At 40.9% G+C, this 25318-nt stretch overlaps 2 protein-coding genes across 2 annotated transcripts; one reads left to right on the forward strand and one right to left on the reverse strand.

The window, feature by feature from the left end:
* Positions 1-6709: 6709 nt before the first annotated feature.
* Positions 6710-11549, reverse strand: zic5 (zic family member 5 (odd-paired homolog, Drosophila)). Its single transcript, XM_064975657.1, has 2 exons — positions 10399-11549; positions 6710-8437 (listed from the first exon to the last, which is right to left on the reverse strand). Exons 1-2 carry the CDS (start codon positions 11462-11464, stop codon positions 7998-8000), a joined length of 1506 nt encoding a protein of 501 aa, XP_064831729.1. The 5' UTR covers positions 11465-11549; the 3' UTR covers positions 6710-7997.
* A 6148-nt stretch (positions 11550-17697) lies between these two features.
* On the forward strand, positions 17698-21997 carry zic2a (zic family member 2 (odd-paired homolog, Drosophila), a). The gene is made up of 3 exons (XM_064975658.1): positions 17698-19329; positions 20669-20832; positions 20972-21997. Exons 1-3 carry the CDS (start codon positions 18354-18356, stop codon positions 21164-21166), a joined length of 1335 nt encoding a protein of 444 aa, XP_064831730.1. The 5' UTR covers positions 17698-18353; the 3' UTR covers positions 21167-21997.
* Positions 21998-25318: the final 3321 nt, after the last annotated feature.

Below are 25318 nucleotides of genomic sequence, written 5' to 3' on the forward strand. Positions count from 1 at the left end.
CACGGGTGCACCTCAGCCACGCTCAAGGTCCTAAACGATAGCATAACCACCATCAATAGAAGACAGTACTGTGCAGCCGTCTTCATTGACCTGGCCAAGGCTTTCGACTCTGCCAATCACCGTATTCTTATCGGCAGACTCAACTGCCTTGGTTTCTCAAATGACTGCCTCGCCTGTTTCACCAACTACTTCTCAGATAGATTACAGTGTGTCAAATCGGAGGGCCTGTTGTCCAGACCTCTGGCAATCTCTATGGAGGTACCACAGGGTTCAATCCTCGGGACGACTCTTTTCTCTGTATATATCAATAAAGTCGCTCTTACTGCAGGTGATTCCTTGATGCACCTCTACGCAGACGGCACCATTCTGTACACATCTGGCCCTTCTTTGGACACTGTGTTAACTTCTTGCGTCGAATAATCCCGTATCCGGGAGCGTAATGATAGCCTCAAGCTCATTACCATAACGCAACGTTAACTATTCATGAAAATCGCAAATGAAATGAAATAAATATATTGGCTCACAAGCTTAGCCTTTTGTTAACAACACTGTCATCTCAGATTTTCAAAATATGCTTTTCAACCATAGCTACACAAGCATTTGTGTAAGAGTATTGATAACTAGCATAGCATTAAGCCTAGCATTCAGCAGGCAACATTTTCACAAAAACAAGAAAAGCATTCAAATAAAATCATTTACCTTTGAAGAACTTCAATGTTTTCAATGAGGATACTCTAAGTTAGATAGCAAATGTTCAGTTTTTCCAAAAATATTATTTGTGTCGGAGAAATCGCTCCGTTTTGTTCATCACGTTTGGCTAAGAAAAAACCCTGAAAATTCAGTCATTACAACGCCAAACTTTTTTCCAAATTAACTCCATAATATCGACAGAAACATGGCAAACGTTGTTTAGAATCAATCCTCAAGGTGTTTTTCACATATCTATTCGATGATAAATCATTCGTGGCAGTTGCCTTTCTCCTCTGAACCAAATGCACGCAGCTGGATATTGCGCAATAATTTCGACGGAGGACACCAAGAGGACACCTGGTAAATGTAGTCTCTTATGGTCAATCTTCCAATGATATGCCTACAAATACGTCACAATGCTGCAGACACCTTGGGGAAACGACAGAAAGTGTAAGCTCATTCCTGGCGCATTCACAGCCATATAAGGAGACATTGGAACACAGCGTCTTCAAAATCTAGGGCACTTCCTGTATGAAATTTCATCTTGGTTTCGCCTTTAGCATTAGTTCTGTGGCACTCACAGACAATATCTTTGCAGTTTTGGAAACGTCAGAGTGTTTTCTTTCCAAAGCTGTCAATTATAAGCATAGTTGAGCATCTTTTCGTGACAAAATATCTTGTTTAAAACGGGAATGTTTTTTTATCCAAAAATTAAAAGAGCGCCCCCTATATCGAAGAAGTTAACAAACCTCCAAACGAGCTTCAAAGCCATATAACACTCCTTCTATGGCCTCCAACTGCTCTTAAACGCTAGTAAAACTAAATGCATGCTCTTCATTCAATCGCTGCCCGCACCCGCCCGCCCGACTAGCATCACTACTCTGGACGGTTCTGACTACAAATACCTAGATGACTACAAATACCTAGATGTCTGGCTAGACTGTAAACTCTCCTTCCAGACTCATATTAAGAATCTCCAATCCAAAATGACACATAGAATCAGCTTCCTATTTCTCAAACAAATCCTCCTTCACTCACGCTGCCAAACATGCCCTCATAAAACTGAACATCCTATCGATCCTCGACTTCGATGATGTCATCTACAAAATAGCCCCCAACAGTGCCATCTGTTTTGTCACTAGAGCCCTGCATACCACCCACCCGACCTGTATTCTCTTGTCAGCTGGCCCTCGCTACATATTTGTCGCCAGACTCACTGGCTCCAGGTCATCTATAAGTCTTTGCTTGGTAAAGCTCCTCCTTATATCAGCTCACTGGTCACCATAACAACACACACCCGTATCACTCGCTCCAGCAGGTATATCTCACTGGTCCCCAAAGCCAACACCTACTTTGGTGGCCTTTCCTTCCAGTTCTCTGCTGCCAATGACTGGAACGAATTGTAAAAATCGGTGAAGTTGGAGACTTATATCTCCCTCACTAACTTTAAGCATCAGTTATCTGAGAAGATTACCGATCTCTGCAGCTGTACACAGCCCATCTGTAAATAGCCCATCCAACTACCTACCTCATCCCCATAATGTTTTTATTAATTTTTTTTGCTCTTTTGCACACCAGTATTTTTACTTGCACATCATCATCTGCACATCTATCACGCCAGTGTTCATTTGCTAAATTGTAATTAATTCGCTACTATTGGCCTATCTATTGCCTTACCTCCTTGCTCCATTTGCACACACTGTGAATAGATTTTTATATTGTGTTATTGACTGTACTTTTGTTTATCCCATGTGCAACTCTGTGTTGTTGTTTTTTGTCGCACTGCTTTGCTTTATCTTGGCCAGGTCGCCATCTGAGGTGCAGTTAATTGCCATTTTCTGAGGCTGGTAACTCTAATGAATTCGATCCTCTGCAGCAGAGGTAACTCTGGGTCTTCCTTTCCTGTGGTGGTCCTCATGAGAGCCAGTTTCATCATAGCGCTTCATGCTTTTTGCAACTGCACTTTAAAAAACTTTCAAAGTTCTTAAAATGTTCCTTATTGACTGACCTTCATGTCCTAAAGCAATTAATGTCTGTCATTTCTCTTTGCTTATTTGAGCTGTTCTTGCCATAATATGGACTTAGTCTTTTGACAAATAGGGCTGTCTTCTGTATACCAACCCTGCCTTGTCAGAACACAACTAATTGGCTCAAACGCATTAAGGACAGAAATTCCACAAATTAATTTTTAACAAAGCACACCTTTTAATTGAAATGCATTCCAGATGACTTCTTCATGAATCGTGTTGAGAGAATGCCAAGAGTGTGCAAAGCTGTCATCAAGGCAACGGGTGGCTATTTTGAAGAATCTCAAATATAAAATAGACACTTAATTGTTTAACACTTTTTGGTCACTAGATGATTCCATATATGTTATTTCATAGTTTTGATGTATTCACTATTATTCTACGATGTAGAAAACTAAAATATTAAGATAAACCCTTGAATGACTAGGTGTGTTAAAACGTTTGACTGGTACTGTATATATACATATATACATGCATATGTGTGTGTGTGTGTGTGTGTGTGTGTGTGTGTGTGTGTGTGTGTGTGTGTGTGTGTGTGTGTGTGTGTGTGTGTGTGTGTGTGTGTGTGTGTGTGTGTGTGTGTGTGTGTGTGTGTGTGTGTGTGTGTGTGTGTGTGTGATAGGATGTATAGTCATTGTGGACAGTATGTCGATAGAATATGTAGTATGTCCTACGAACACGTTTCTAGACGTTGAGTACAAATAGTCTATAAAGTGGTCAATATCTTTGCAATTGTTACAAACAAGTAAAGAATAAAACAATGTTTAAAATGAATACCGAGATGACTGCAAAAGATTAATACATTAGGCTACATAGGCCTACACATTTAAATAACATTGAAATAATTTGTATGTTAATTGAATTGAAATCTATTTACCTAATTCTAGGCTGCTGTCTGTAATTCTTGCCTCAATGTGTTTCATGATGTGTGACAACATGTGCGCAGTGATGTGCCCAATCTGTGATGTAGTGCATTATTAATAAGCCTCCTCAATAGCCCATTTGCAGCCATAGGTGGTCATATCTCTCTAGGAGCTGATCCATTGTCAGTATTGTGGAATAACTCTGATGTTAAGGTCAAATTTGAATAGATAAAGCTGGTCTAAGAGCAGCGCTGCTTTTCTTTCGATCCTATCAGTATGCATCCAAATAGTTTAAAAATGCACTTAGCGAATGTTCCCGCTAAGTGCTTGATTGGGAAACACTTATAAATAACGGTAAATAACGATGCATCTCGTACATTATAGTAAAGCTTAGTAAAACATCGCAACTGGAAACGAGGCCATGGTCTGTCCTAGAAGTGAGGGTAAACCGTAGTCATGTTCTCTGCTATCCACCTTATTATAGTTTTGTTGTATAGGGGAGGGTCACCTGTTTTCATTTTCTTCAAGCCTTCAGGGAGGGTTTAGTGAGAATATATTTTGCTGAAGGGAGGGCCATCCATTTTTTTCAGGGGTAAGATTTTCTCCAGGTAGGCCTAACCCTTATTATTTATATTATAGTCAACAAAACCTATCACTCGTAGTAGTTTTAATGACTAGAACACAAACCATTTTATTTATGCTCGTTGTGCTCAACTTCAGAAAGATGGGTAATTCTTGTTAAATCTGACAAGACCGCATTTGTTTTGGTTCTACTGTTGTCTCCAAAATTATCATTCAGCCCATATAAAGGAAAAATGAGAGAGAACGAGACACGTTTTCCCTGCGACTTTTGCTTTGTCCTTGCCAAAGTGGCGTCTGCATGTCTGACTCAGTCGGTTACTGATTTGCAGGCAGCATGGTAAGGTGGCCCATGTAAGTGATTTCCACCGGCATCCCACTAAAGGAGAACAAATCGCTGACAAAGGAGAGAGCCTTTCCCATTCAGTGCTGTCGTTAGGACAACCCAAAAGTATTCCTCAGATAATAAGTTCTACTTCAAAGCGTTTCTCATTGATGGTGACTGCTTCACTCCTTTTCATTAAGTCCCATCGGGCGGAGGGAACTATCGCTTTGGTTATTTTTCATCGTGTTTATTTTGCAACATTCACGGAGCACTTGTTTTAAATAAATAGAAATGGATTCAGTCCAAATAACGGTTTATTGCCAAAATGAGAAACGTAAGAACACTGCTTGTATTCAATAAAACTTGATTAGCTTACATAAAGATGGAATAAAAACTATTTGGAGACAAAGCAGGAGAAAAGGTACGAGAGGGGGAAATTGCCAACAAACGTTTCGAACAAGGTCAATGTAACATGCATCTCAATAGAGTGCCTTGCGATGGAGATGACTATTTGGGAATCTGTCCGTTTTCTGGGTTGTTCTATTGTCATAGCCATCAGTGATTTATATTGGTTAGCCTACATCTCAGAGCAGTCTGCTTTTCACTCAGTCTGGCGTTGAACTGTGTGCGGTTGATTAGGTGCCTGTTTGTGTGTTTCTGTTGCTGCCATTCTGTTTTTGCAGCTTGTTCTACATGATGCAGAAACCAGACTCAAGAGGCCCCCTAATACTATGGGATAAATAAAGACTATTTCTTAACACTCTCTTACAAATGTGACTTATGGAGCGCAAAGACATATGAATAATGCATTCCACTATTTCACTCATTTCATTCTTGCGTAAATGGCACACTTTTTAAGACAATTCAATTTCGCCTGTGTCTGTTGTATGACTGCATGTATAAAATCGTCTGTGCCTATTATTTGTCCATCCTATACTACCATACATTATCACATAAAAATGGCAAAACAATTTTGTCCCTGTAGGCCTGTTTCATTTTCTGTCAACAATATAGGCCAGCTCGGCCTATCTTTGTCGACACATTACGTTTTTCGGGGAGAAGGTGCACTGTGCGCTTTGATGATAGTCCATTTAGTGGCAGTTAGTGGGTTTTTACCAGACATATTCAAATGTGAGCGTCTCGCTCCCCAATTGCTGTAGAAATCGTAACGCACCATGAAGAGTGTCAAAGCGGCGGGCCTTCCGCTCAGAAGTATAGCAGGCCTTTGAAGTTGTGCAAGTCTCGGGTTGGCCAATTTTAATTCTGGACAGGGCCGACTTTGAAAGTGAGGTTGCGCGTTTTAATGGAGGAAATATGAAGGGGGACTTGTTTTATATAGTCTATACAAGGTCCAACATATTGATATCTTTTATATTGTATTGTTTCAATTAATGATTCATGGCTCGGTTGCTTTGTCCTGTCCCGCATTTCAGACAACGCCATTAAGGGGCTATATTTTTCTCCATTAGCCCTGATTGGTTTATACCAGCCCTTTACTGTGCATGTTGTTTGTGAGTTACCAGTGAAAACTTTATTGAACTGTCAATAATTATGAATTCACATATTACCTCGCATTTCATATTTGTCAGCTTTGAGGGGCTCCCCGTTGAATTTTGATGTGTCTTGTTGACAAAACCGTTGATGTTTACGTCTGTGATTATTAGAGTCGGGTATCCAACCAGCCAGTTGCTTGTTTTGGGCAAGGTGTTTGTAGTCTACGATTACTTCGATCATTTGTAGGCTACGATAATGTGATAATAGCTTTACAACTGAGTTTACCAGCAAAACGGTTGCATTTACTGCGTGCAAACAAGTCAATTATGTAGGCATATCCTTTTCTAAGGAATGACATCCTACACTGACAGGCCTCATGCATTCTATGAAGAAACAATACAGTTTTGTTAACTAAAACACACGTATTAACTACTAACACGGCCTGGAGTGTTTATTAAGCTTTAAAATGAATTCATCCTGTCAGTTTATTTTTTATTGAGCCTTTATTTAACTAGGCAAGTCAGTGAAGAACACATAATTATTTACAATGACGTCCTAGCCTGGCCAAACCCTAACCCGGACGGCGCTGGGCCAATTGTGCGCCGGTCTATGGGACTCCCAATCACGGCCGGTTGTGATACAGCCTGTAATCGAACCAGGGTCTGTAAATGCAGTGCCTTAGACCGCTGCGCCACTCGGGATTACGAACATCAAGGGTCTGCACAATCATAGCTGTTTCATCATCACTTTTTATCCATCGTAAATAATGGCACCATGCACCCCAAATAGAAAAACACAGTCACTACAAAGGGCATGCGAGGAGAGGAACGTTTCACAATACACTGCCTATTCAAGTAAAGAATCATTATTTTTCTTTTACAGAACAAAACCATCAGTAGGTCTAATACATATTCACCAAAATTAATATTATTATTCTTTGGTGTCTCTGTAAATCCAGTACAACATTTATACCAGCAAATAAATTACAATGTACAAAACAACATATTATTCGTAATTAAGACTAAGAACAACATTCACGAGCATCAGTACAATTATATACAAATCCGACCGTCATTGACAAAACCTGTCAGTTTACATATTTAGGGTCCCGAAGGACTTATTCGTACTTGTGTAAAAGTGGTGTGTTTTTTTTTGCATAAAATATAGTCTTAAATTGTTCTTAAATATAACAAAAGTCCATCCAAACATAGTCTTAAATCTTAAAACTAAGTTCGGACCCTTTTAGACACTTGCGTCTTAGCAATATTATATCATGTGGGTGCGAATGTCTGTCGCTATCTGCAGGTGCTCGATATTCAATTGGATGTTTAGACTACATTAGTTCTCGCATCTACTGTGAGATATACGTAAGAAAAATGGAATGCCACTCCCCCATTCTTGGATGTTTAGGCATTATTATAGTGTTCATGGGCTGTTGATACGGTTCATGTACTTTGCATGAGCAACGTCTATTTCTGCCTTCTGTCTGGGATTGGACATTGATTAATAAAACAGGTTACATTGCCAGGGATTGCGATCATATGGACAATGTCAATGTAAGCATAATTCATCCGTGTTAAACGATGCAGGCATGTAAATGTAGCCTGCATATGTATGCATGTGTTTTCTCAAAGACTTGTCCTTACTGGTGATATTGTATTTCTGTTCTCAGTATATTTAGGCTTCTCTTGGTCCTCTCTATAGCCTATTTAAATAATAAAGCTTTCAAAATTAATATGATTTCCTTTTCTCAAATAATACTGGTGATTGTAGCTTTTCTATATTGAGACTTGTTGAGATGTTGATACATTCGGCTCTTTAGAAAGCGAACAGAGGGCACGTTTTGTTGGCTGTTGTTCTTCATCATCATCTGACATCCGCGGCGATATTTCTTGCTCCATAAAGTCCCACTTATATGCTTACAGTCAGTACAGTCCCCATGCAGGTAGTTCTTACTACACTTCTAACCAGTTGGGAGATAATCTGGGGAATAAACGCAATTTGTTATGTTTGTAAACATTAGAGCATTGTCCTCGGGTCTGAATTTCTGAAAGAGTCCTCTTCGTCCGAGTCCGAAGTTGGCACATCGCTGGAGGGTGTGTGGAGATGGTTGGGTCCCCCGCTCCCCTGGCACACGTACCACTCATTGAGGTTGGTAACCTGAGGCGAGAGGTTCGCGGACCGGTTCCTGTGCGGTTCGGAGGCGGGCGAAAGGGGCGCGCCAAGAGGGTTCGTAGAGGAATGGTATGAAGCGTTGGCAGAAGGGGGCGGGGGCGACTTGCAGTGGACTTTCATGTGCTTTCGCAGCGAGCTGGGGTGCGTGTAGGACTTGTCACAGCCTCGGACTTTGCAGTAGTAAGGCTTGTCACTCGTGTGGACGTGTGAGTGCTTCTTCCGGTCGCTGCTGTTGGCGAATTTCCTGTCGCAGCCATCAAACTCGCACTTGAAAGGCTTCTCCCCTGGAAGAGATTGAGATATGTAGCATTAGAGGCTACTCATATCATATCAGGAAAGGGTGCATGTGTTTTAACATAATATACAACATAATGATAACATTGTATAAAAACACTTGATCGAAGTCCAAGAATAACAAAGTTACCAAATGGATCGGCCCAATAACAATGTTATGACATCAAATGTATACAACATATTCCCAGCAAACAGCAATGCAAATTTCTTTAAATTTGACATATACAAAGGATCGTCAATTTTCACCGTTATTCAACATGGACGTTCACATGCTCTACCCAAAGTAGGCCCATAATTGAAACCACCGCTTAACTGGTAACATATAAATTCCTGCAGTATAAGGCTACTCCAAAAATTATCAGTGTGGCAGCCCACTCTGCCACTAGGGCTTCCTGTCCGACATACCTTATTTATTATACATCTACATCCGCGTCACTCCTCTCCCACATGTACAAGGAATGTTCCTGACTGACGCACGTGGAACATGTCATAGGGTGGCCCGTGGGCTATACACGTGAACGCGCAGGGGAAATGTGTAGACTATACAGTCACTGTTTTTTTCCCCATTGCGTCTGTTTTTTCTCACTGTTCTGAATGCGAGAAGGCGAAAACATTCAGAGGTTGCTTTGATGTAGGCTAATGTTGGCTATGTGATAAGTGCCGCGGACACAAGTACATTGGTAATCCTAAATGAATGTCTTTTGGCGAAAGAGAAACATATCTGTTGCAATGCTTGTATTGAGAATAATGTGCATAGCATGATTTATGATTGTAAGATGGACAACTCAAAATAGAAAAACCATACATCGGGCCACCATGACAGTGTAGGGGCGACCCCTAGGGTGTATTGTTTGTGTTTGTACTTTAGAAAAACGTGTTATTGCTACAATCTGAGTCTGCACGGAAAAGGGGCTTCTCTTGCTAGCTGTTACTAAGTAATCCCCAAAGGCTTGATGGTGCATCATGACGGTGGGCTCTGCTCTTGTCTCCCTCCTCACTTACTACCAAAGACACTGACATGATCTGATTGCCGTGCTGTTTTTCGCGTGAGTCCAGTCTTGGGAGCCACTTGCTGTCCAAACAGGCCAGCCCTCAATGACACACTTGTCTCACTTACGTCGTCGCCGTGTGAGTTATAAGGTGGAACATTAGGTCTGCTTTGCAGGCTTCTCGGTAGCATAGCATGCGTGCCGCTGCGTACTGTATTGCATCATACTACAAGTGTTTAGACTGACAAACGCCATTGCTATGGTCGGCCTCTAAGGACATGTACTAGGCTACTGTATATCATTTTGGAAGAAAAGCCAGCCCCAGTAGCCCTTTTCACTTTGTTGTTTTCCTTTGGTCAGCCTGAAATTATTATGGGTCAAGATTCAAATAGGTTATCATCAGACTATAACACAATAGTCTAAAACTGTTAGAACGTTCCCCCCCGCCCAAAATAAATGGTTTCATTTTCATCTGGTCTTCTACAGTTTTTAGGAGCTCGATTTAGTAACGTATAACATCCATACTAGACATTGAAGTGATGGTTTGCTTCTGCTGTGAAGAGTCGATAAATCAACATCGCGCTAACGTGACCCATAACGGCGTAAACGTCATACGGGCTAATAACTAGAACCATATGGCATAATCCCCCACCTCTAGCTTCCACGTCTCTTCGAGTAAATAGATATCTTTCAGAAAGTTATTACTGTACATCGAATCACGTGATGCCTTGGCTTGACCATAATTCATAATTTTATTCAATTAAATCTCGTTCCTGTTACTTTTACGCATGCTCACCCCATGCCCGCCAGCAATTCAAATGAAGGCTTTTCACAATATATATTTTGTTGTCTATGACAAAAAAAGTGTCTTTAACATTTTTAAAGCGTCTACTTTCATTCAAGAGATCGATTTCAGTTTGTTTTAATGCAGTTCTAAAATCATTCGGAAAACTTGCACTGACCTGTGTGTGTCCTTTTGTGAATCTTTAGATTTTCCGAGCGAGCGAAAACTTTTCCGCAGCCGGGGAAGGGGCAAGGGAATGGTTTCTCTCCCGTGTGAACTCGGATGTGGTTTATCAGTTTGTATTTCGCCTTAAAAGCTTTCCCCTCCCGCGGACATTCCTCCCAGAAGCAGACATGGCTGGCTTGCTCCGGTCCCCCGACGTGCTCCACCGTGACATGGTTGACCAGCTCGTGCATGGTGCTGTACGTTTTGGAGCAGGGCTTCTTTGAAGTTTCATCCTGTTCAATCCATTTGCAGATTAACTCTTGCTTGATGGGCTGCCTCATGTATCTCAGAAATGCCCCCGCGGCTCCGTGAGGAGCAGAAGCGATGTTCACATTGAGGTTCATGGAGTTGTAGCTGTGGATAGAAGAGGGTCCATAGTGCTCGGGCCTGTGGCCAAAGTGCTCTGGCCTGCCGTAGATGTCCCCCGGTAGACCCAGACGCATCTGCCCGTTGAGGGCATGGTGGTGGTGGTGGTGGTGGGCACCTGGGGCAGCTTGGTCGTGGAGTCCAGAGAAAAGTGGATGGGCACCAGTCTCGGCGTGCCCATAAGCACCTGTTGGTGCGATGAACATGCCATGGTGATGAGGGGAGGAGGCGGAACTATGCTGGTCGCCAAGTGCATGCATAGCCGAGGCTGAGAGTTCTCTCCTGAGGATGTAGTCCCTGCTGCTAGAGTAGCCTGAGTGGGGGTGAGGAGCCACGGGGAAACCTACTGTGGTCTGAGCAGAAGTGAAGGATGCTGCCGTTGCAGCGGTCTGGGCTTCGTGATGGCTCTGAATGTGCTGAGAGGGGCTAAGTTTTAGAGCGTTTGTCTGTGCCATGTGCTCGGGTCCAAATGGAGTGAGTGCCACTCCGGGGTCGTTGCCCATCTCCCCAGGGTGGTGGTGGGCATGGTGGGAGTGAGGGTGATGCACCCCTAGCCCCGGGAAGCCTGTCATATTCTGATGAGGAAGAGGTTGAGTCGCTGCCAAATCCGCTAATCTTATCGCCGGATTCCTCTTGCTCAAAGGGGGCTCCATAACTACACTGTCAAGTCCATCCACCGCTATTGTTTCTCCCCCACCATCACGCTTTTCTAAAACATTAAAATATATGTATATAAGCGAACTATATAACTTCTTTTGTCCTGCCTCTAACTCTGCTTGTTCCTTTTCCCACTCAGTCCTCAAGCGATTGACAGAACATACAACAGTTGGAGGACACAGTAGGGAATACAGTTTAGAAATGGCACTGCGGGTATTGGATGGATTTCGGTGACTGGCAGTTAAGAGAACGAAGCGATTGGCTGTCGTTCAGCGCAAGGGCTCAGCGGGGTTCCGCCCCCTCGCTCTCTTTATCGCTGTTGACTCCAAAAAGTTTTACACTCAAAGTTACCAGCAAATCAGTTTATGCGGCATGGTGTTTACCCGGGGCTGACACACGTGGATGAAATTTAGGACGTCTACAGTATTAGAAAGCGTTTATCTCTTCTTGTTCGTATTCTTCTTTAGGGGTGTAACCCCAATGTAGAAAATATAATTTAAAATAAAATATATTCTTATCACCATAACTCAAGTAGGCTATATGTACTTTTATTCAGGTCAAATGAAATACATACACATCAATAATAATGGAGACATTTAGCCAATCAAGTACTTTTAAAGCCATGGTCTCGAACAATGTATTTTGTTTCCAAGACTAATGGCCATAGCGAAAGCTGAAATGTCCACAACACTTCGAAGTCGCTATTCAAATTAGTGATTATTATTTAACAATTTATCATTTAGTATGTAATAGAAATGTTTTATATGCATACAATTATATTTCATATTGTTTCCCACCATAACATCTTTCCCCTTAAAAAAAATGCTTAATGATGTTTCCACTTGATATGGGTGACATACTATGCAGTTGATGTCTGTCCATGTTACATTTCTGAATTATTTATTGAGTTATTGCAACTTTATACTTCGTAGTATCGCGCAGTTTCGCGGGGCCGCAAGATATGAGCAAGCAAAACAGTGATTCAATATTTTTCCATCAGTGATGGATTTGACAAGCTACAGATGGAGTTGACAACAGATACTCAAAACAGACATATTTTTGCCTCTAAAAATAAAAGTTCAATACAAACAGTTGTAAAGTATGTAACATGATTAATTTGAAAGTACCCAACAAAAACATAACCATACTATAAGGTATGTTAGCACCCTGACAGAGTTGAGTTGAACAAAAATCGGACTTCATTCAAGTAATATGCGCAATAGCAATTGTGTTAGCCTTAGTTGCTTTATGACCCTAAAACCTCATAAAATGTAACATGTTTGAACCAAAAGTAGTATTAATTGGAAGATGGAGTTGACAGCTTATGCATGGTGATAACAATACTGTTTGTTTAAATCTATTAAAAGTAGAGAACTTTTGAGACCATGAGTGGTCTTGTTGCACTACATGTAATGAAGACATGGATAAAGGGGTCCTTATGGTAGAGCTGTCCCTCCTCATTCATTTAGGATTTTAGACAAATCTGACTGAGTTGACCAAATCTCAGGACACATCTTTTAGGAATCCGTTTTGAGATAAATAATTATTTAAAGTCACAGATGGCTATTACAAGAAACTACATAAGATCATTTTCCAGATAATATCCAATATTGTCAGTTTAGGTGGGGGTGGGGGCCCCGTCTTGCGGGGACTGCGGAGGTGTCTGCTAAACCGGTGTTTATACTCCACTAATACAGTATTGCATGAGTTGTGCAAGTATCACGGAGCACTAGGACAATTTGGAAGTCATTCAATACTGTGCAACCATCCATGCATAACCAAACCGGTCTCAGCCGACAAGCATGTTGGAATATTTTGTATTTATTTTGTGCTTAGATATAGAAGCACATATCTCATAGGCACATACTGTAGATAGAAAGAAATATTTTATCAATACAAGTATCAAAGAAAAGTGTTGACATCTGAATCGTAGTGTTAAAATTGAGGCCAATGAATTAATTACAAGTAGCCTACACATACCAGGGTGCCAGATTTAACAAATGAAACGTGTTGCATATATAACAATCATGTCCATCGGAGATTTTAGCCAGCATTTGATCAACAATTGCATACACGTTATATAACCTATTATATTTTAAGACCTATCTATTTTGCTAAATGACTTTACAAATCTAGGATTTTCATTCTCACCACTGCCCCATGCATGGAGGGAGCTGAGTAGTGTAAATAGTTTCTCAATAAGTTGCCAGTGATCCACTCAAAATAGTTAAATTCAGTTTTTATGACCCTAGCAAGGATCGGAGTAAGAGAAGCTTGTAAAACCTAGAATTGGTTCACTTTTATGGTCGTGACCCACGCCTTCTTGTATGGTCCCTGTTCGACACAGCAGGACGTGTATCTGTCATCGATTTCATGTGTCTTTTTTTCAGACACCTTTGTAATCGATTTATGATCGGCGGCCTCACACATCTCGATGTAATTGGTTCTTAAAGTGGTAGGAACATGACGGGGTTTGCCCAAAACTACCCCAGTAGTCAACTTCAACTAATTCAATTCATGAATCTAATACTTCTAGACACTTTCGCAGAGTAGTTTTGTTCTCGACACAGGGGCAGTGCATGTAAAATTACCATTTCATATTTAATAGCCTACTTTTTTACAGAGGAATTTGTTTGACCCAAGACCTTAGCATAGTTGAATGGAGTCATCACATACTGTAGCTGACAATCTGAACAATTATTATTAATAAATAGTCAACTTGCACTCATAGTTGATTTTTCCTTTTGAGCAACCTATATATCTCTAAAATACTTTTTAAAAATTGGGCAACAACGGACATATTAGGCCTAGTGCTTCGTCATTATCCATGACTCTGTATAAATCAGTTGGCCTATTTGGGTATTGACTTAAAAGGGAATAGGTCTGCATGCACCTGTGGTTTAAATTCATAATTACCATTGATACGTGCTTCAAAGTGTCATAGAGTGTACTTTTTGGATACAGAAGGCTAGCCTACAATGCCTAATTCAAATAAACAGTAAGCACACCTCCCAATATATTGTTAAACATAATTAATAGATGGCCTGCACATACAAATAACAGGTAGGCCTATACATAATTTGGCTCACAAGTTTTTAATTTACATCTAATAAATGGTCAATGAAACAACCCCGTTGGGATAGATACAGTACAATGTGTATGTTGTTATCATCTACGAACAAGTGTTTCATTCGATAATACGATTCCAAACTCAAAGTGAGCTCTAGGGAATAGTAAAAACAAATGAATATATTATTTTACAAAACACATTAGTGCAGAGAAGGGTCCATAGTTGTCAGTTCTAGGCTTCTAGGTTTTTATATAGTAGGCGAAGAAAAAAACTATTACAGAATTTCCGAAGGGTTATTTCAAAGAGCACCCCTCTGAACTTCCCAACTGAATGAAGGAGTTAAATTCCTTGATTCCGATTCGTAAGAAAATACTCCCAAGGCCTATCCTTACTTCAGAAGCTCAGCTGGAAGACGGGCTTCAGAATTCTTCAAAGAAAAGGCTCTTTGTTGTCATTTTAATTTTAATTTTACAGAACAAGTCAAGAGGCCAACATATGTGGTATTAATGGGTCATAGGTAAAACATTCATGAAACAAACATGGTCATGGAAACCACACAAGTAACCTTCCAATGCGTCAACATATTGCTATTGTCAAATGAACTAATGAAATACGCCCGGCTTTTAAGCGCTGCGCCATCAGGGCATGCAATGGTTTTATCCTTGTTGTTGGCAATATTAAAATCATAAGCATTATCATGAATATTTAGTCAGAACTTCTGTGGGAGTTTTTTTCTCTGTAAACCAAAAATAGTGAAAGGTGTGTTAGTGTCCATATATTCGTTTATATACATTTTACAATGTATGAAATAGGCTATGTATTTCAACACTTTCTGGCTCGTCCTGTATTCTGGCTGTGAGAAACTTGTTGAAATGTATGTCGTGGGGAATTTCAGATGGTCCTTTCTTCTAGAGGTAGATGGAAATAAGAACTCTGATCCGATTGAGTTTTCTTTCTTTCTCTTTCATTTATTTTTGTCAAGTGACAGGGCCAAGGGGTTTTGTAGTTTTCCACGGAAATAAATAAGTTCTTTTAAGAAGTCGGCAGACGTGACTTTGAACTTGGATCAGATCCTGCGTGTCCCGTGGTGCGGGGAGAAATAGATTCTTGAAAGAATGGCAGAGAACGCTCTGGCTGCCCCGGCTTGGGGCTGAGTGAGAGGGGGACAGGATTCCCAAAGTTTTCAGACGTCCTACCTCCTCTCCGTCCCATAATTGCCCGCTATTTTAAGTGTTTGGGAGCCGAGAGGGACCAGAGAAAGTTTAATTTGTGTTGGAGCAGGAGGACTTGTGGGACTTGAGTTCAATGGGAGTGTAAGTAAACTTCCTTCACTTAGTGTGTACATTTCAATGGGCAGCTGTTGTTGGGAGACCGTTGTTAAACGCAGTCCATACAGTGCGCGCTTTGGATGAAAAGACTCACTATATTAGCAAACCTTGTGAGTTGGCGGTGTTTTTGCAGGCACGACTAGCAAGCGAGGTTTCTTGTTGAGATTGATTGGGACTTTATGGTAGGCTATGGCAATTGAAGGGAAGGACCATTAGGCTTTTGGATCGAGGCTATTTTATTCTTTAGTAGCCTATTCTAGAAACTCTATTTTATTTATTAATTTAATACATTTGTTTTCAACAAACACACCCAATCGTGATGAATTTACACACAATTCTTGTCTGTAATGCTCCCTAATATTTTCACAAATTTATGACTAATTGAAATAATGGGTGTAGACCTATGGCAGTGTGTTTTGATTATCGTTAGGCAATAGATATCTATAGTAATCTCATTTTACGCATTTAAAAAAAACTTTTACAGGATAAAAAACATTCAAACATAAGCTCATGCTGTTGATTGCAGATAACATAAACAGTAACCATATTTTTGGGGCAAGACTGACAAACTGCACAAGCTAAGCAAAGTGAACAAACCACCAACCCGGCTCTCTACAAAAACAAGGTAAGTACTCTCTGAATATTTAGTACCTCGTGTGTGTGTGTGTGTGTGTGTGTGTGTGTGTGTGTGTGTGTGTGTGCGCGCGCGTGCAAAGGCATGCTTGGGGAATATATATCCCTGTAGTAAAGATTGAATATGCCATTGAAACAGTAGGCTAATACCACTTCCCCAAACCCAAACCCGTAATACACATGGGAAACCACATTAGAATGACTTTTAGAAGTGTCATTTTATAGGCATAGTAGACAATTGACTAACACACTACCTTTACAGACTCGTGATTTTTATGTTTTCAAATGATTAGGCAATGTTCTTTTGCAGAATATGAATATCATGTACTGTTGTCATTTAAAAAGGGGTAATTCTGGCATTACAATTGGTGCACAGACTGCTGTGTAATATTTGAACAAACGTACGTATAGACTACATGAGCCTATGGTAGTTCAGTGATGGTTGCAGATGCGATGAACATACATTATTCCCTTTATGGGGTAAATGATCAGTAACATTTTTTTGATAGTACTCTGTTACATATATCTACAAGCTCTACAATAGAAATGCGAGGATAAACAGTAGAAACATAAGGTAAGCATAGCGAATCAGAAAACAACATGCCATTTAATGTCATGAAATACATAATGAATAATGCATAACGCTCACTATTATATGTATTATGTATTCCATGAAATGAAATGGCATATTGGTTTCTGATTTCCTATATTGTATGCTTCAGTTTCCTTTGTATAACTTCACATGTATATTGCAGAGCTTGTATATATGTGGCCTATTTAAGCGTCCGTTATTACCCACTTAGCCAGGTCTCCCGTGATATAAGTCAGTTAGTATAAACGCGTGCGTTATTAAGTATAGACTACATATAAACACTGTCAATACCTAAAATATTGTTTTGGCTAAATAATTTAAAATATTTGCTAACTATATCCGCCTGTCTAATAATAAATTGACTATGACTGTTTACATTTCATTACATGTGCTGACCCCACCTTCTCCCCAAAAGACCAGCTCGCTATTTCAAAGATCGTTATTTTCTATCATATTTATCTAACCGTAGCTCAACTTTTAAAGCCCGTTATCACACAACGTGCAATTAGGTGTTGTCAAGCCACTGGTTATACAACAAGCTATAAAATTAAGGTTTTGAGGAATCATTTCCGATACTATGCCCCCCACCGACCCCCCCCCCCCCACACTCGTTCTCGCTCCCTCTCTCATTGTACCCTTCCCCCTAAAAGCCGCTCCTAACAAGTAGGCGGTAATTATTAGTGAAAATGGCGATCAGCTATTAGTCGTCAAAGCGGTACCTGCTATTGGAGGGGCACTTGGGATTGATGAGACGAAGTGGCCAATGAGACTGCTTGGAATGAATGACCGGGCTTCAGTTAAAGGGGGCGTAAGAGGAGCTAGTGCCAGTCCACGGTGAAAGAGGGACCCTCCGCGATAAACACAGACAAGCGAAAGAAATAAACACACCAATCCGAACAACAATCCGAGATGCTGCAACAACCCGCACTCTCTCCGTGCGAGGACACCTAGTAAGATAATTATTCAATTCTTCCTGTGTGTTTAAACGCAATCAGCATTCACAGTTTCCAGAGGAAAAACGCAAAGGAATCTCTTCGTTTCATGGGGATTTTTAGTAACAACTTAACTACCAGTGAATATAGACGTGTTTGTGTAGTTTTTTCCCCTACGAGCGGATCATCGCTTTGAACTTTACCTGATATGGTGTTTCCATGCAATGAAGTTGTGAATAACCCTAACCGAATATAATATTGAATTGTACTTTCCCCCCCCAAAATTGTTTGTACACAAGCTGATTCGAACGAAATTCGCTTTGAGAGACCATGTTACTGGACGCAGGTCACCAGTTCCCCGGACTGGGAGTTGGCACGTTTGCCAGGCATCACACAGCGAGCGAGATGCAGGAGAGAGACTTGAGTTTAGCACAAAATAGCTTCGTCGACTCGGCACACATGGGTGCGTTTAAACTGAACCATGATCTTTCTCCGGGACAGAGCTCAGCCTTCACCTCTCAAGCGCCCGGCTACCCCACAGCAGCATTGGGTGCACACGCCGCCCATGTCACCTCGTACGCGAGTTCCCCATTCAACTCCACCAGGGACTTTCTTTTTCGCAGCCGCGGCTTCGGAGAATCCTCTCCCGCGAGCAGTCAGCATGCTATTTTCGGCCCCACTACCGGGTCTCTCCATCATTCCCACACAGACAGTCAAGGCCACATTCTGTTCCCCGGGATTCACGACCAGCATGGGTCCCACGGATCCCCGAATGTGCTCAACGGGCAAATGCGTATTGGACTACCAGGTGAGGTTTTCGGGCGTTCCGACCAGTACCACCAGGTCTCCAGCCCAAGGACCGACCCTTATTCGGCCGCCCAGCTCCATAACCAGTACAGCAGCATGAATATGAACATGGGTATGCACATGGGAGCTCACCAGCACCACCCTGGTGCCTTTTTCCGCTACATGCGGCAGCAGTGCATCAAACAGGAGCTCATCTGCAAATGGATCGACCAGGAGCAGCTAAGCAACCCCAAGAAGAGTTGCAACAAAACTTTCAGCACAATGCATGAGCTGGTCACGCACGTCTCCGTGGAGCACGTCGGAGGACCGGAGCAGAGCAACCACATTTGCTTTTGGGAAGAGTGCCCCCGCGAGAGCAAACCGTTTAAGGCAAAATACAAACTGGTGAATCACATTCGGGTCCACACGGGAGAGAAACCCTTCCCCTGCCCCTTCCCTGGATGCGGCAAGGTCTTCGCACGGTCGGAAAACTTGAAGATTCACAAGCGCACACATACAGGTAATTGTACAATATTTATAGCATTTTGCCTAAATGTTTCTCATCTCTCGAGCACTTTTTTCGTTTCGTAAAAGTATACGGCACAGTTAAGAATTCGCTGTGCCAATACGCCATGCTATATTTTATCTTAGCCAATTGCGTAGCCTGCAAAAATCGAATTATTCTCGTTGTCAAAACATCCAAGTTGACCAAATTCAAGATGACTATCGGTCGATAGGGTATTTTTAGACTGCCAAGGTAGACATTCACACCTATGGTCAAAGTAGATTTGGATTTAAGAAAGAAAAGCTGCTAGCATAATTGTCATCTAAAAGAGTAAACACAAAGCCGACGCGTCTCGAAACGATTAGATTTCGTCCAGTTTTGGAGAAACTCAATGTTTTGCAACAATGTGCTAAATTATGTAATATTCTGTCGAGGTTTTATGGTTTGTAAACTTAAAAATGGGTCAAAGGCGAGACGAGGGCTTCTGGCTCGCAGCGGAGCAGTAGTAAATCTCATCACCCGGTTGAATGTTTACGCAAGACTGAGCTTTTAGGATTAAATCCGGAATGCCTCGCCTCTTTTTCACGTATCGATTTATTTTGTTTTGTCCGTTGAGAATTATTGTTTGGCTTTTTGTTTTCTGGAAAATTGAATAGCGAATTTACTCATCGCAAACATGCAAGTGTGTAAATGTGTGTAATGGCCTATTCTGTTTTCTCAAGCATTCCATTGGTAGTAGCCTAGGTGCTAGATGCATTACCAGCCTTTCACTTTGGGACTATTTTCTGGGGGGATTTAGTTGTGCTATACAGCCATGGAATTGGTCAGGTGCTAATTCGTTTTGTTATTGTTTCCCAGCAAATGGCGCGCCTTATGTACCAAAGGCTATTGTCCCACATGGGGTGTTTGCGTATTGTTTAGGCTATATACATTTAACTCGAGCATGTTGTTACTATTTTGACATCAATTCTAAATTTCAGAGCCCTGACATATATTGAAATATAGTAGTCTATGAAATACATAAGTAGGCCTAAATGTACTTAGCCTACTGGCTTACTTACATTCAATTGCTGTGACCCACCATAAAACAGAACATTTCGGCACCCACGAACATAGTTCATATTTTTAAATTAATTTTGTGCTACAATTAAGATTTAACTGAATGGAAGGCATGTGAGTGAAAATAACGGCGCCCACTAAATATGACGAACGCTATGAATTAACCCGTTACTCCTCGTTGAATGGCCATGTTATTGAATCCAAAACCTATAGTATTCGGCCTAAGGCATAGACGTTTGATAGGGTTTTGCTGAACTGAATCTAACGTGTCTGTTTTATACTTGTTTTTCGGCAGGAGAGAAACCATTCCAGTGTGAGTTTGAAGGCTGCGACAGGCGGTTTGCCAACAGCAGCGACCGAAAGAAGCACATGCACGTTCACACATCAGACAAACCATATCTTTGCAAGATGTGTGACAAGTCCTACACACATCCCAGCTCTCTACGAAAACACATGAAGGTAAATGCACTTTCAATCTTTCACTTTCCAGCTGACAGCAGCATTTAAGGGCTACGTTTACGTTACGTTCCCCACCATTCTTGAAGCACTTTTGCCTGTCTTGATATCATAAACTTATTTTATTTGCACTTTTCTCCAGGTCCACGAAGCGGCACCCCCTCCAGCGTCCGACTCCTCGCCTGCAGCCAGTTCTGGTTATGAATCGTCCACTCCACCCGGTCTCGTCTCCCCTAACACCGAGACCCAAAGCAACAATAATCTGTCCCCCGCAGTCCACAACAACCACAATGGTCACAGCAGCCTATCGTCCAATTTCAGTGAATGGTATGTTTAGGACTGAACCGAAAAGCGAATACAAGACCATTGCTCAGAACCCCTACCAGCGCAGGAGATTCGGACACTTGTGCACCGAGGAGAGCACGAATAACCTACTATGAACGCTTCAAAATCATAAAAAGCGATTCAAAACCACCAGGGAAGAAATCTCACTTACCAACAGAAGAAAATATGTGATATGTTTAAGCTGTATTCAATATATTTGTAAATATTACACGCCCTCTTTCCCATTGGTTGTGATAGATTTGGTCAGTCTGTGGTGTATAGATGTTCCTTCAATGGTAGCTATTTCTCTAACTGGACTTTTAGTGCACATTTTACGATTCAAGTTGTATTATGATGTTAAATATTGTGATCCTAAGGCAAATTGATTGTAACTATACTAAACATCTATAAACTGGAAAGAGTGCCAAAGTCAACACTTAACTCAAACAGACCACAATATTTTGCTTGTGAATGTATATTTAGTTTGCTGGGCTTAACTTGTGATGTTTTGTGTTTTGGAAGTTTTGAATTGTGAAATGCTATCTGGAAGATTGTGAGGAAAATAAACGTTGTGCCGTTGGATTTTCTGTACCCCCTTCCTTTTGTAAATATCGACTGCCTTATTTATCCGTTTGTAATTAAATTATGGTATTTACTTGCTACAGATGAAACAATATTTATAAAGAATGTTTCTTTACTATAAATATGTACAATTATGAGCTAAACACGGGCAGTTGTTTTGTTATGTGTTTTTGTTCAAAGTTAAAGAGGTGTTTTCTTCATTATTGTGATAAGAATTTTACTGCATACAAATATAATAAAAAGTGTTGCAAGCGTTAAAAAATGTCCCCGTCTTGATGTCTTCTTCACACTCATAATGGTTTTGATAGGAACTCTACTGGTGCCAAACATGGTTGTTAAGCGGGTAATTTCAGACTAGCATTTTCATATACCTATAAAGCTAAGCCTCATATTTGGTCAGCAAGAGTATGCATGCTATAAGGATATGGGTGTATCTGCACTATGTACATTATATTCTGCTTCCAGTGGTAAAATAAGTATTGTTTTAGATATGAAACCCCATCAGCTATGGATTCGTATTGCACCACATCTCGTGAATAAGTCATAACGTATAACCATATAACAATCTGTTTGGTGAACATGGTCTGCAATCCATGTTAATGTGGCTTACAGTGTCAACACGGCAGGCCAAATTCCATGTTTCAAGATATATGTGTAGCCTAGGCATAACCTTCTCGCTGGTCACAAAACAAACATTGTGGCTGAGGTTAATTTAAGCAGGTAAGGCCAAAATGTAATCTCAACTAAAATGTATGTCTACTTGAAAGTAAAAAGAGTAGGCTATCTAAATCAGGCTACTCAAACCAACATGTTATGAAGCCTAACCTGTAGCCTAATTACCTCGACAAACCTGTACACACGCACATTAACGCGGTACCTGTACCCTCTGTATATAGCCTCCTTATTGTTGTCATTTTTTTGTGTTACTTACTATTATTATTTTTTTTACTTTAGTTTACTTAGTAAATATTTTCTTAACTCTATTTCTCGAACTGTATTGTTGGCGAAGGGCTTGTAAGTAAACGTTTCACGCTATTCGGTTGTACTCGGCGCATGTGACAATATAATTTCATTTGAACTCCTGTTTATGTAATCGCTTGTTTGTCCATGTATCCAAATTAAATACAATGTAGAAAATTAACACCCGGCAATGACTCAGACCATTTCAATTTGAGACTTATGACAGCATCTTTTAACCGTTTTGGCACAGGCTTTACGTTTGGTAGAGAGACCCCTGTACTCTAAAAAAAGCCAGCCGAACATCCCATCCCCCACACGGGGAGGTTGCGCAGTCAGGGAAGCCGTGAACTTGAACTTGACTCAGTCCTGAGCCGGGCTGGAGCCTTCTGTATGCCGAGACATGGTTAGGCGTAGGAACGCGTGTCAATATAATTTATACAGTTGTGTTGATTTATTTCAATCACTTGGGTATACTTTCTCTGACTGAGACTGTTGCTTTCTGGAATAGTTAGTGGATTGTATTGTTTAGGCAAGGTTGAGAGTATGGCTACTTGAAACGATTTGAGTGGTTGATTCTGTCTGTGAATAAGACAGCCACGAGGGCTCATTGGTTACAGAACATCTGGCAGGTCCCGATAATCTTTGTACATACCCCCAGTGTATTTGCACTAATTCATAATTAGTAACCTAAACATGTATTTGCACTTAATGTATTATGTTTTTGACCATACAGGATTTTTTTTCGTCTGCAGAAAATGTAATTGAGTGATGTGTGAGGGTAGGGAGTGGCCCAAAAAATAAATCTGGTAATGTCATATCATGAGCGATGAACGAGTGCATGTTGATGCAGGTGGCGAGTAACTGAGGCAGCTTTCTCAGTCTGAGACCATGTGAAGAGGCTATCCCGTCATTGACTTACCTACAATTCTCTGTGGCATATACATAAGATGCTTACGTTTCTCGGCAATCAAACAATGTTTCTTCCTACCCCATTCCAGCTCGGTTGAATCATTCATTGAATCAAAGTTTAATGTTCAGATGTCTTAGACATGTTTTTGCATTACCCGGATATACGCTATAGCCTTAACTAATTAACTAGTGAGTGAACATGCCGTATTCTTTCGAATTATGCTTTTCAATTGATTCCCAATGCCATTTAAATTATAGACTTCGAGTAAATAATTGCTAATGGCACCTGGAAGTGCGGAAGATATGACTTGTGGGGAGCGGGAACATGTCAAAGATCAGCCCCAGGCAGCTCGATGATGCCGCCTCTTCCTCGGCGCATGCTACTCTCAAATGAATCAATGCTGGAGAAGGATGAGCTGGGAGCAGAGGTGTCATGCAAAAAGGGGGTACAGGGGCATGTGCCCCCTTAGATTTGTCCTGTTAAAAAAACACTCCTAGCACCCTGGCAATCTTATACAGTTGGTATTAGCTAGCCCAGATAGGTTCCCAATATCCCAACCTACGAACTTAATTATACAACACATTTTCCAAAAAGGAGTAGCATTAGTCTCGTAAACACAGAAATAAACAAATGGCACATTGGATTCCTAATTTTAAAAATAAGTGGTGCTTTTCTTACCGAGGAGACAAAGATAGAGCTTGTCTAACTGTTTTAGCTGGCTTGCCTGTTGGTAGAGTTTAAATATGCTTTTCTACATCTCTGCTAAAATCTGAATAAAATGTTGAAAGGAATGTGTCTTATTCAATACATTTAGTTATTGCTTGCTTTTCTAGTTTCTTTAAAAAATCCACCAGTCAGGAGGATACATACAGCTCAAGAGGTATGCTTAGATATGCATAAAAGTATACATATTTTGTACATAAATTAAACACAGGTATGGTTCTAGATTGCAGATTAAAGCTGTTTCAGGTGTTTCAAAATGCAGAATTTTCCAGTCTCCAGACCAGCCCCCAGTCACCCTCACATACAGTTAGAGCTCCAGAACCTGGCTTTAGGTGCTATTGATAGAGAGAAAACATGTTTTGGTTTCGTTTTGGCACCACTTACCCTACAGGCTAATCTGTCATTTGTGTGAGGTGTATAGGCTAATTATGTAGCCTAAATGTGATACATTTTTAAACATTATTGCAACATTCAATAAACAGGCTTATTCAGAGCTTAGAGTAAACGTCTTTAGCACTTTACCCGAAGTCGCCCATGGGCTACATATACACATACACATTAATATTAGGCCTACACAATTTCCCCAAAGACAGACCATATATAGAACATTGAGAGTAGATGAATTCAACATAAGTCTAGTTATTAAAAAGTATAGGTAAGGGTATATGAATGGCTTTTTTTAATTCAGTTGCTCTCAGTGACAAGGGGCAGATACACAATTCAAATACTCAAGTCTGTGGGGAAAAGTTGTGTGTCTGTATGTGTTTGTATTTGTGTAACGTGTTTTTGAGTGGGTGGGTGTGAGTATGGAAGTGAGAAAGGGGGTGGTATAGCAGATGTGGGTGGAAGTGTGTGTGCGCGGGTGGGAGGGTGTTTGTTGTAAGAATTATGTTCATGAGTTCGCTCGTACCTCTGCTCCAGGTACAGTCAAGACGGATAGGAGGAGCAGAAATCAAACAATGAACTTCATATTGAGTAAAACATATACAA

The sequence above is a fragment of the Oncorhynchus masou genome, chromosome 10, assembly GCF_036934945.1.
Source record: "Oncorhynchus masou masou isolate Uvic2021 chromosome 10, UVic_Omas_1.1, whole genome shotgun sequence".
Classification (NCBI taxonomy): domain Eukaryota; kingdom Metazoa; phylum Chordata; class Actinopteri; order Salmoniformes; family Salmonidae; genus Oncorhynchus; species Oncorhynchus masou.

Coding starts and splice junctions, on each gene's coding strand:
- zic2a (XM_064975658.1), top strand. CDS start 18,354: ATGTTACTGGACGCAGGTCACCAGTTCCCCGGACTGGGAGTTGGCACG. Junction 19,330..20,668: donor TCACAAGCGCACACATACAG/GTAATTGTACAA, acceptor GTTTTTCGGCAG/GAGAGAAACCATTCCAGTGT. Junction 20,833..20,971: donor CTCTACGAAAACACATGAAG/GTAAATGCACTT, acceptor ACTTTTCTCCAG/GTCCACGAAGCGGCACCCCC.
- zic5 (XM_064975657.1), bottom strand. CDS start 11,464: ATGGAGCCCCCTTTGAGCAAGAGGAATCCGGCGATAAGATTAGCGGAT. Junction 8,438..10,398: donor TCACAAAAGGACACACACAG/GTCAGTGCAAGT, acceptor AATCTCTTCCAG/GGGAGAAGCCTTTCAAGTGC.